Source organism: Nerophis ophidion, linkage group LG02 (genome assembly GCF_033978795.1).
Source record: "Nerophis ophidion isolate RoL-2023_Sa linkage group LG02, RoL_Noph_v1.0, whole genome shotgun sequence".
NCBI classification, from domain to species: domain Eukaryota; kingdom Metazoa; phylum Chordata; class Actinopteri; order Syngnathiformes; family Syngnathidae; genus Nerophis; species Nerophis ophidion.
In genome coordinates this window covers 70055928-70067943 of record NC_084612.1, presented here as the reverse complement: position 1 = coordinate 70067943, position 12016 = coordinate 70055928, and the positions used below count along the sequence as shown (strand labels likewise).

At 38.6% G+C, this 12016-nt stretch overlaps 1 protein-coding gene across 1 annotated transcript in view; it reads left to right on the top strand.

Moving 5' to 3' along the window:
* Nucleotides 1-2909: 2909 nt before the first annotated feature.
* Nucleotides 2910-12016, top strand: part of pfkfb4b (6-phosphofructo-2-kinase/fructose-2,6-biphosphatase 4b) — a 25510-nt gene continuing 16403 nt past the window's right edge. The window contains 3 exon segments of the mRNA XM_061889697.1: nucleotides 2910-3091; nucleotides 7236-7352; nucleotides 10712-10808. Of these exon segments, the coding sequence (XP_061745681.1) occupies nucleotides 2980-3091; nucleotides 7236-7352; nucleotides 10712-10808 (326 nt within the window). The 5' untranslated portion in view covers nucleotides 2910-2979.

Sequence of the window (12016 nt, the reverse complement as noted above, 5' to 3'; positions counted from 1 at the left end):
ACTTGTTTGGGTCCCTATTAAAAGGTTAATTTGTTCTACCTTGGCCCGCGGCTTTGTTCAGTTTAAAATTGTGGCCCACTCTGTATTTGAGTTTGACACGCCTGATTTACAGGATTGACAGTCTGTGCAAGCATTAGCGCTGACAAACATCTCATACCCATAAACGTCTGTGTTTGTATCTTTGAAACAATTTTATATTAAATCTGTGCTAGTGACATGGAACAAATATATATATTTTTTTATTTATGCAGTTGTTTTTTTCCATCTATTGCTTGTCTCAACCTTGAAACCTGGTTACCTTGAACATTGGTAGTCGTGCAGATGATTTATCGTTCGGCGCTTTCACCGCATGGTCCCACGGCTCCCTCTGCTGGTCACTTTTTGTCATTACATGTGATTTTTTATTTATTTTTTTAGTCTGCTCAAATAAGCATTTAGATAGATATTTGTTGTCTTTAAATTCTTCGAAGTCAAACAATAATGCTTGGTAATCCCCGAAGTACTTATTTTGATTTTAAATATTATATTTGTATTTGTGTTCAATACGGCAACCTATCGTTTCCTTCATATTTCATAATGTTCTTTGATCATATATTGACACTGTGCAAGGAGAATTAAGTGCAGTTTAGGACTGATTGTGAGGTGAAAAGTATAAAAACGATGACTTCTGCCACCACCAGATGTTATTGTAAAAGCAGCGCAGCACGTTCTGTTGTTGTGCTAAGCGACTTCTCTCATTGGCTGTCGGGCTTCCGGTCTGCTCTCTGATTGGCTGAGGTCACTGCTGCACGCGCTGTACACGCGCCGTGCATGGCAGGAGTGTGTTATTTTTCTCTTGCGTCTCTCGCTCACTACCCCTGGTTTTACGGTAATGCCTTCCCGTTTGCTTTTGTGCATAAATAAATATGTTTATTTGAAACCCCATTAGCAGTCAGCTAGTCTTACATTACATGATACAAATGAAATTAAAACATTGCAAAACACAACAATTAAACTACAAGACTGTACATGAGTTCATAGTATAGTTCAGTGGTTCTCAACCTTTTTTCAGTGATGTACACCCTGTGAACATTTTTTTAATTCAAGTACCCCATAATCAGAGCAAAGCACTTTTGGATGAAAAATAAGAGATAAAGAAGTAAAAAACAGCACTATGTCATCAGTTTCTGATTTATTAAATTGTATAAGTGCAAAATATTGCTAATTTGTAGTGGTCTTTCTTGAAGTATTTGTAAAAATATATATAAAAATAACTAAAAACTTGTTGAAAAATAAACAAGTGATTCAATTATAAATAAATATTTCTACACATAGAAGTAATCATCAAATTAAAGTGCTCTCTTTGGGGATTGTAATAGAGATCCATCTGGATTCATCAACTTAATTCTAAACATTTCTTCACAAAAAAATAAATCTTTAACATCAATATTTATGGGACATGCCCACAAAAAATCCAGCTGTCAACACTGAATATTGCATTGTTGCATTTCTTTTCACAGTTTATGAACTCACATTCATATTTTCTTGAAGTATTATTCAATAAATATATTTATAAAGGATTTTTGAATTGTTGCTATTTTTAGAATATTAAAATAAAAAATCTCACGTACCCCTTGGCATACTTTCAAGTACCCCCAGGGGTACGCGTACCCCCATTTGAGAACCACTGGTATAGTTCATCATTATATGTATGAATATGTTTAAAAATGATTTAATTCCATCAACATGAAAAATCAACACTGGTATGGAATAACACAAATTAATTTAGTTTAAAGTTATTCCCTCAACTAGTCATTGCCATTCCACTAAATACCTTTTGCAATCTTTGAAAATAAAAAAAAAATAAAAATAAGCTGATTTAATAATCAGACAAATATAGAGTGGTAAATTATTCTAATAAGCAATGGCTCTATAAATTACTTTTTTTTTTCATTAAGTTTGCCTTTGAACTAGTTATGACAATATGAGCGTTAACTTAAATTTGACCATGAATTGATTAACGTGGACCCCTACTTTAAACAAGTTGAAAAACTTATTCGGGTGTTACCATTTAGTGGTCAATTGTACGAAATATGTAGTGTACTGTGCAATCTACTAAAAAGTTTCAATCAATCAAAAACTATAACAATAATATTAATATATTTTATTTGTAAAAAAAAACACTTTACGTTGAGCAAACAACCTCAAAGTGCCACAGTGTAAAAAAAATAGTAATAATAATATAAAGATAATGAAAATAGATCAAATATAAAACTAGAAACTGCCCAATAGGTAGAACCAGAATGCATTTCTATACAAAGGCTTTTTTTAAAAGATGTGTTTTTAAGCCTTTTTTAAAAGCATCCACAGTCTGAAGTGCCCTCAGGTGGTCAGGGAGAGCGTTCCACTATTTAGTGGTCAATTGTACGGAATATGTACTGTACTGTACTGTGCAATCTACTAAAAAAAGTTTCAATCAATCAATCAACAGCATATCTTGTATTGTAATAATGTGCGTCAATAAAATAGTCAATCTGGTCAAACAAACATTTTTGAGTTTGTCACAGAAAAACATATATTTTGATTGAATTAAAAGGTAAAACAAGTTTGAATGTAGTTGTAAAAAGTAATAAGTTGTTTACGGACCACATGTATTCAAGTACTTGTATGAATACGCTTGTTTATTTACTGATACTTCATTATAAATGGGGAAAAAAATGCATTTAAAAATGGAAGTTGGAACTTTGGAAAGAGATGTGTAGTTTGTTGTTGCACACAAGGTGGCGATGTTTGGTAGGACAGAAGAAGCCTTTCAACTGGACATGGGCTCATGCATGTTTTTGCCGCCTGATTCTTGCTGCGCACTCTTGCTGCCATTACGGTAGCGTCCAACTGCTGTTCCTCAGCTGATATGAGACATCCCCCCCCAACTGCAGCCCCACTCAGACCCCACTGCGGGAGCAACCTTGTCCACCACAGTCAGGCAGCGTAAAAAAAAGGATGTTAGACAAAGAGGAATTTTTCCCGGACACTTCCCCGCGGGAGCTGACCCAGAACCCGCTGAGGAAGATCTGGTTGCCAGGCAAAAGCGGCCACATAGTCCAGAGACGCGGTAAGATGCAGCAGATGGATGTGCAGCATCACTTTTCTCTTCTTCGCCTGTCCCGCTCAAACTCTAACCATCTTCAGGCAGGACGTGATGGAACTTACTTTGTGAACTATTATTTATATAGTGCTTTTCTCTAGCGACTCAAAGCGCTTTACATAGTGAAAACCCAATCTAAGTTACATTTAAACCAGTGTGGGTAGCACTGGGAGCAGGTGGGTAACGTGTCTTGCCCAAGGACACAGCGGCAGTGACTAGGATGGCCGAGGTGGGGATCGAACCTGGAACCCTCAAGTTACCAACCGAGCTATACCGCCCATTTGGCCCTCATGTGACCTGCTGCACATAGTACTAACGTGTGTGTGCGTGTGTGTGTGTGTGTGTGTTTGTGTTTGTGTGTGTGTTTGTGTGTGTGTGTGTGTGTGTGTGTGTGTGTGTGTGCTTTAACGCCACTCCCGCCAACTGCTACCAGAGTGGATAGCTCTCTGCAGGTGGTCGTGTTTCTGCTGAGTCAAGCTTCTGCCTGTTTTGCAGCGAGGTCACGCCAAACGATTGACACGAGTCCAGCACCGCTTTTTTTTTTTTTTTCCCCCAAATGAGAAGAAGCTGACAGGACCCTCGTACATGGCTATCAAGCACCTCGGGATATTGAGATGTCAGGATGAAGCTAAAATGACCTTTGCTTTTGTTACTAACTTTTAAAGGGGAACATTATCACAATTTCAAAAGGGTTAAAAACAATAAAAATCAGTTCCCAGTGGCGTGTTGTATTTTTTGAAGTTTTTTAAAAATTTTACCGGTCTCGGAATATCCCTAAATAAAGCTTTAAAGTGCCTTATTTTCGGCTCTCTGCGAAGACACTGGCCATCTCCCTGTGACGTCACACAGTGCTGCCAATGTAAACAAACAATGGGAATACCACAGCAAGATATAGTGACATTAACTCGGATTCAAACTCGGATTTCAGCGACTTAAGCGATTCAACGGATTACGCATGTATTGAAACAGATGGCTGGAGTATGAAAATATTGAAGAAGAAACTGAAGCTATTGAGCGAATAGCTATTGACGCTATTCATAGCCATAGCATGGCCGAATAGCTGCGTTAGCATTGCCGGTAAAATGTGCGGACCAAACGATCAGGACTTTCGCATCTTTTGACACTGGAGCAACTTAAATCCGTCGATTGGTAAGTGTTTTTTTCGCATTAAATGTGGGTGGAAGGAAACGTAATATAGTTGCAAATGCATCTACAGGTTATCCATACATCTCTGTTCCATGTCTGCTTTAGCACCGCCGGTAAATAGCATGTTAGCATCGATTAGCGTAGCATGTTAGTATCGATTAGCTGGCAGTCAACATCAACAAAACTCACCTTTGTGATTTCGTTGACTATCGTTGCAAATGCATCTGCAGGTTATCCATACATCTCTGTGCCATGTCTGCCTTAGCATCGCCGGTCAAATGTGGAGACACTGGCACATTCAATGGGGGTCTGGCGGCAGACACTTTGGCATCTTCGGGCCAGTGGTGCAACTTGAATCCCTCCCTGTTAGTGTTGTTACACCCTCCGACAACACACCGTCGAGGCATGATGTCTCCAAGGTTCCAAAAAATAGTCAAAAAACGGAAAATAACAGAGCTGAGACCCGGTGTTTGTAATGTGAAAATGAAAATGGTGGGTGTGTTACCTCGGCGACGTCACATTCTGACGTCATCGCTTCCAGCGCGATAAACAGAAAGGCGTTTAATTTGCCGAAATTCACCCATTTAGAGTTCGGAAATCGGTTAAAAAAATAGATGGTCTTTTTTCTGCACCATCAAGGTATATATTGACGCTTACATAGGTCTGGTGATAATGTTCCCCTTTAAAAATGGCCAACTTTGTTACACAACCTGCTCTCTATGTTCCCTCAGAGAACTTCTTCATTGGAGCCTGGTCTTTGCTCTCATTATGTCAAAATGTCACCGGAATGTTTAAACACCAATTTGGACAATTATTGATCCATTCCTTCTAAATTTGTATTAATCCCACTATATTATGTGCTTTAGGTAAAGTTAAAGTACCCCATTTGAGAACCACTGGGGATACTTGAAGGTATGCCAAAGGGTACGTGAGAATTTTCAAAAATATTCCAAAAATAGCAACAATTCAAAAATCCTTTATAAATATATTTATTGAATAATACTTCAACCAAATATGAATGTAAGTTCATAAACTGTGAAAAGAAATGCAACAGTGCAATATTCAGTGTTGATTTTTTTTGTGGACATGTTCCATAAATATTGATGTTAAAGATTTCTTTTTTTGTAAAGAAATGTTTAGAATTAAGTTCGTTAATCCAGATGGATCTCTATTACAATCATCTACTTTAAGTTGATGATTACTTCTATGTGTAGAAATCTTTATTTATAATTGAATCACTTGTTTATTTTTCAACAAGTTTTTAGTTATTTTTATATATATTTTTCCAAATAGTTCAAGAAAGACCACTACAAATGAGCAATATTTAGCACTGTTGTACAATTTAATAAATCAGAAACTGATGACATAGTGCTGTATTTTACTCCTTTATCTCTTTTTTTTCAACCAAAAATGCTTTGGTCTGATTAGGGGGTACTTGAATTAAAAAAAATTTCACAGGGGGTACATCACTGAAAAAAGGTTGAGAACCACTGCACAAGACCACTGAGTTGGTAGTTCAGTGGTCCTCAACCATTGGTCCTCTTGGAGATATTTTTAAGAAACATGGAGTGTTTTATCACTTTTATGCAGATGACTGGCAAATTGATATGCCGATTTCAAAAAGCCACGGCCCCCTGACACCCCTTCTTAACTGTCTATGTGACGTCAAGGCTTGGTTAGCCCAGAATTTTTTAATAATGAATGAGGAAAAAACGGAAATTTTAGTTTTTGGTCCGGCCCTCACTGACTTGGGACCATTGCAAAATGATCTGCGTCCCAAAGTCACTAGCCTTGGCGTCACTATAGACAGCCATTTTAAACTAGACAAACAAGTCAATGGCGTTTTAAAATCGTGTTTTTATCACCTTCGTCTTTTAGTAAAGGTTAAACCGTTTTTATCTTTTAACCTTTTTGAATAAGTCGTGCATGCTTTTATTTCAAGTGGCCTGGACTACTGCAATGCACTTTATGCTGGCATCAGCCAAAAGCTCTCTCCCGGTTGCAGTTAGTCCAGAACGCGGTAGCAGGACTTTTAACAGGGGCAAGGAAACGCCAGCATATAACCCCAATTCTTCAGAGTTTGCACTGGCTCCCTGTTCATTTTAGAATTGATTTTAAAACATTGCTTTTTGTTTTTAAATCTTTACATGGACTGGCAACACAATATAGCTCGGACTTCATCCAAATTTACTACATTCCTGCGCACGCTCTGAGGTCCGAGAGCCAGTTCCAGCTCGTGGTGCCCAAGACCAGGGGAGACAGGGCCTTCTCTGTGGTCGGCCCTAAGCTCTGGAACACTCTGCCCCTCCATGTTCAAACTGCTTCCACAGTGGAGTGTTTTAAGTCTCGTCTTAAGACCCACTTTTATTCTTTGGCGTTTAACACTACGTGAGTTGTGTGGTCCTTTGTCCTCTGTGTTTTTTATACACTTTGATTTCTATTTTACTGTTTTAATTGATTTTACCCTTTAAAATTGTTTTTAATCATATTTGTTTTTATATTGTTTTTTTTTATATTGGTTTTATATTTATTTATTTTTTGTTTTTATTCAGTCATTGGTTGAGCATACTATTGTTTTTTTTAATATTGTTTTTAACTTGGCTGCGCAGCACTTTGGAAACGTTATTGTTGTTTAAATGTGCTATATAAATAAAGTGGATTGGATAGATTGGATTGGTCCGTGACGCATTTGCTAGCGGGCCGTAGAGAAACATTAAATAATTTATAAACGACTGCATCTTTTCCGACTTAACTTCTGCTGTCCCACTAGACACAAAAATAAATTTGTTTAAAGATATACAGTAAAACTCCTTTGTAGGAAGTTGCCTTTTGTCATAACTTTGCGACATGATAAAATTCACATTAATGAACATATACAATTATAAATGTGGCATTTCTTTTCTTCTTCTTTGTTCCACGTAAGATAACATTGTGAAGACTCTCCATGTGTGTCTTTTCCCCCCAGTTTGTATGACCAACTGTCCCACCCTCATCGTGACGGTGGGACTTCCAGCCAGAGGGAAGACGTACATCTCCAAGAAGCTGACACGCTACTTAAACTGGATAGGAGTGCCCACCAAAGGTATCCTCCCTCACTAATGTCTGACACTCATATTTCATATTTACTACATTTGACTGTGAAAATACGAATATCACCTGATTACGAAGATAAAAAAAAAAACAAAGGTACGGGATGATATCAGCATGCGTGTCCTTTAAGGTGTTTACTTGTGCAAAGCTGGACAGCCAGTTAACATCTAAACGTCCTTCAGTGAGCACACAGAGTTAGTCTTTTTTTTTCTATTTAAGTCAAGTCACTTACAGAAGGTAAACATGGTAGGCTCTAGGCTGTTAGGGCCCAGCGGCTACACAGCAGCTAAGCACAAACGGAAGACCTACATAATCAAAATGGAACAATATTGCAGTTTAAAACAGCATATTTGTCAATATAAACAAGCATCAAATAATTATAGTTGCATATAATAAGTTTCCAAAGCAGAAGCGTATTGGAAAGTATCCAGTAACAAACGGGTCCGCATCATTCCACTTACTGCGTCATGATCTTAAAGGGGAACATTATCACCGAACCTATGTAAGCGTCAATATATACCTTGATGTTGCAGAAAAAAGACCATGTATTTTTTTAACCGATTTCCGAACTCTAAATGGGTTAATTTTGGCGAATTAAACGCCTTTCTGTTTATCGGTCTTTTAGCGATGACGTCAGAACGTGACGTCACCGAGGTAATACAGCCGGCATTTTCATTTTCACATTACAAACACCGGGTCTCAGCTCTGTTATTTTCCATTTTTTCGACTATTTTTTGGAACCTTGGAGACATCATGCCTCGTCAGTGTGTTGTCGGAGGGTGTAACAACACTAACAGGGAGGGATTCAAGTTGCACCACTGGCCCGAAGATGCGAAAGTGTCTGCCGCCAGACCCCCATTGAATGTGCCAGAGTGTCTGCCGCCAGACTCCCATTGAATGTGCCAGAGTGTCTCCACATTTTACCGGCGATACTAAAACAGACATGGCACAGAGATGTATGGATAACCTGCAGATACATTTGCAACGATTAAGTCAAATAAATCACAAAGGTGAGTTTTGTTGATGTTGTTGACTTATGTGCTAATCAGACATATTTGGTCGCAGCATGACTGCCAGCTAATCGATGCTAACATGCTATTTACACTAGCTGTATTTACATTTGAAACTAGATACCCACACTTAATGCGAAACAAACACTTACCAATCGACATATTTAAGTTGCTCCAGTGTCACAAGATGCGAAAGTCCTGATCGTTTGGTCCGCACATTTTACCGGCGATGCTAATAAGGCAGCCATGCTATGGACCACTTCATTAGGTACACCCATGCTATGGCGGAATAGCTTCAATAGCTATTCGCTCAATAGCTTCAATTTCTTCTTCAATTTCGTTTTCGCTATCTGCCTCCATACTCCGACCATCTGTTTCAATACATGTGTAATCTGTTGAATCGCTTAAGCCGCTGAAATCCGAGTCTGAATCCGAGCTAATGTCGCTATATCTTGCTGTGGTAACCGCCATGTTGTTTGTATTGGCAGCACTGTATGACGTCACAGGGAAATGGATAGTCGCATCGCAAATAGCGAAAATCAAGAACTTTAAAGCTTTTTTTAGGGATATTCTGGGAGGTGTAAAATTTTTAAAAAAACTTCGAAAAATAAAACAAGCCACTGGGAACTGATTTTTGTTGTTTTTAACCCTTTTGAAATTGTGATAATGTTCCCCTTTAACTTAATGAATGATTGTGACCACTTGGTGTTGCCGAAAAACAATTACCTATCCACCTCAACTTAAATAGGACCTATAATCTTCATCCCAAGTGCAGGACTAATAGACTCAAAAACTCCTTGGTCCCAAACGCCATCAGACTGGGGGGGGGGGGGGGGGGGGGGGGGTGCAAAACAATAACACATACCCCCATTGTTTATTATTTACTTTTGAATTTATATCTCAATTCTCTACCCTGCTGCTGGAATTTTAAACTTCCTGGGAGAATCAATAAAGATCTATCCATCTATCTATGTATCCATCTATCTATCTATCTATCTATCTATCTATAAAAAAAAACATAATATGACCCCTTTAAAGACAGCCTAACTCCATTCTCGATGGTTATTAATAAATAAGTTAGTGTTTGTCATACCCCTTGTTCTGTTAGACTCATTTCACTTCATCAAACATCTTTTACCATTCCTCACTACTAATAATAAAAGTATGCATATTTCCTGCTGATACCTAATTGGATTAGTATCGATATAAGCCAATACTCAAAGCTTCAATATTTGTATCATTTTGTAAGGTAAAAAGTTGTATGGTTCCACCTGCACCATTCAACATGTTGAAAAGGATTAGGAAGTAGCAGAGTTAATTTAATCCTAACACTCGTCCATGTCTCAGCAAATAGTGATCTTTTCTTCCTTTGTTCAGATGTCAGAGAAAATGTTGTACAATTTGTAGAAATGAATACATAGTGAGAAGTCAATAAGAAGAATTAATGAACATGTTGAAATACGTCATTCAACATAAATAACTAAATAGCATTATTGCTTTAATAGGATTTGAAAAGTGAGAGAATATAGCTTGTGCAGAGATAAGGAAGGTAATAGTGAGTGAAGTGAAGTGAATTATATTTATATAGCGCTTTTCTCTAGTGACTCAAAGCGCTTTACATAGTGAAACCCAATATCTAAGTTACATTTAAACCAGTGTGGGTGGCACTGGGAGCAGGTGGGTAAAGTGTCTTGCCCAAGGACACAACGGCAGTGACTAGGATGGCGGAAGCGGGAATCGAACCTGCAACCCTCAAGTTGCTGGCACGGCCACTCTTCCAACCGAGCTATACCGCTCAAAATAAAGTAATTGCAGATTTCAACTAAAATAAAGATATGAATAAACAAATGCATTAGTATAGAACTTGTAGGTTGCATTAATAAATAAAGGATGAAACTATCTTCATGATCAGTGAATTAAATCAAATATTTCTGGATTTGGTTGAAATGGAAATAGTCGTCCCTCACAGTTTATAGCACTATCACTGTTTTGCAAAGCATAGTCTACCTGTTCTATTGGCATACAGCTTAAAAATATTGTGTAATAATTCAAAATATGATACTACAGTAGTGTTGGCCTCCAGGTGAGACCAAACCAATGTTCAGTATCGTGGCTACTGATTGGCTGAGCTTCAGGGAGATTACTGAATCTAAATGTGACTAAAATGTGTTATTTAATGTCTCGATGGTTCTCATAATGTTAAAAACTACATGCAGAAAGAGTTTATGCTCTATTTATGAACATTTTATGATGAATAATTCCTTCTTCACCACAGTCTGGCCCAGAACCAATCAACAGTGATAAACAAGAGTGAATAATTTGTGTCTTCAATGTGTCCCAGAGTTCAACGTGGGTCAGTACCGCCGAGAGCGTGTGAAGATCTACAAGTCCTTCGAGTTTTTCAGTCCCGATAATGAAGAAGGCGTCAAAATCCGACGGTGAGCGCGTTGCACCAACAACACCCGTCCGTCACATACGACAGCGTAACATTGAGCAATTAGCATCACAAGCATTGCTGTGTGTGCTTAAGTGCTATCATTAGTCACATTTTAACTGCAGCGTCACGCTAGCTTAGCATCTTCACTGAAGAATATAATAACAGCGCCCACATCTGGAGCTGACGTACGGATGGTTGCCAGAGCTTTTTTTTTTAAGAAGTGCAGTGAAGCCTGCTTTTAAAAAAGCTGCTGGTATAAATGCAAATCTCCTGCTCATACATCTTGCAATAAAGGGGCTCTTCAGGAATCTCAGGGCATTTAATGATTGCAACTGGACTGTTTGGTTTGTCTTGGAAGACGTTTCGCTGCTTTTTTGGAGTGTAAATATTTGGGTTTTGGCACCAAACTCTTGGACTAGATCTCACCAATCGAAGTGTCTGACTCAATCTGACCAATCTAACTGTCGGACTCAATCTGACCAATCTAACTGTCGGACTCAATCTGACCAATCTAAGCGTAGGACTCGATCTGACCAATCTAAGTGTCGGACTCAATCTGACCAATCTAAGCGTAGGACTCGATCTGACCAATCTAAGCGTCGGACTCGATCCGACCAATCTAACTGTCGGACTCGATCTGACCAATCTAACTGTCGGACTCGATCTGACCAATCTAAGTGTAGGACTCGATCTAACCAATCTAAGTGTAGGACTCGATCTGACCAATCTAAGCGTCTGACTCGATCTGACCAATCTAAGCGTCGGACTCGATCTTATCAATCTAAGTGTCGGACTCGATCTTATCAATCTAAGTGTCAGACTCGATTTGACCAATCTGAGTGTCGGACTCGATCTGACCAATCTGAGTGTCGGACTCGATCTTATCAATCTAAGTGTCGGACTCGATCTGACCAATCTAAGTGTCGGACTCGATCTGACCAATCTAAGTGTCGGACTCGATCTGACCAATCTGAGTGTCGGACTCGATCTTATCAATCTAAGTGTAGGACTCGATCTTATCAATCTGAGTGTCGGACTCGATCTGACCAATCCAAGTCTATGAGATGGAGTCTCCATAGAATAGTGGTAAAACGTCTTCTAAAACCAACCAAACAGTCCAGTTGTGATCGATTGAACGCCCTTAGATGACAATGACCTGATGAATGACAATATTCATAGACACTGCTCTTATGGAAGTATTATTGTAGC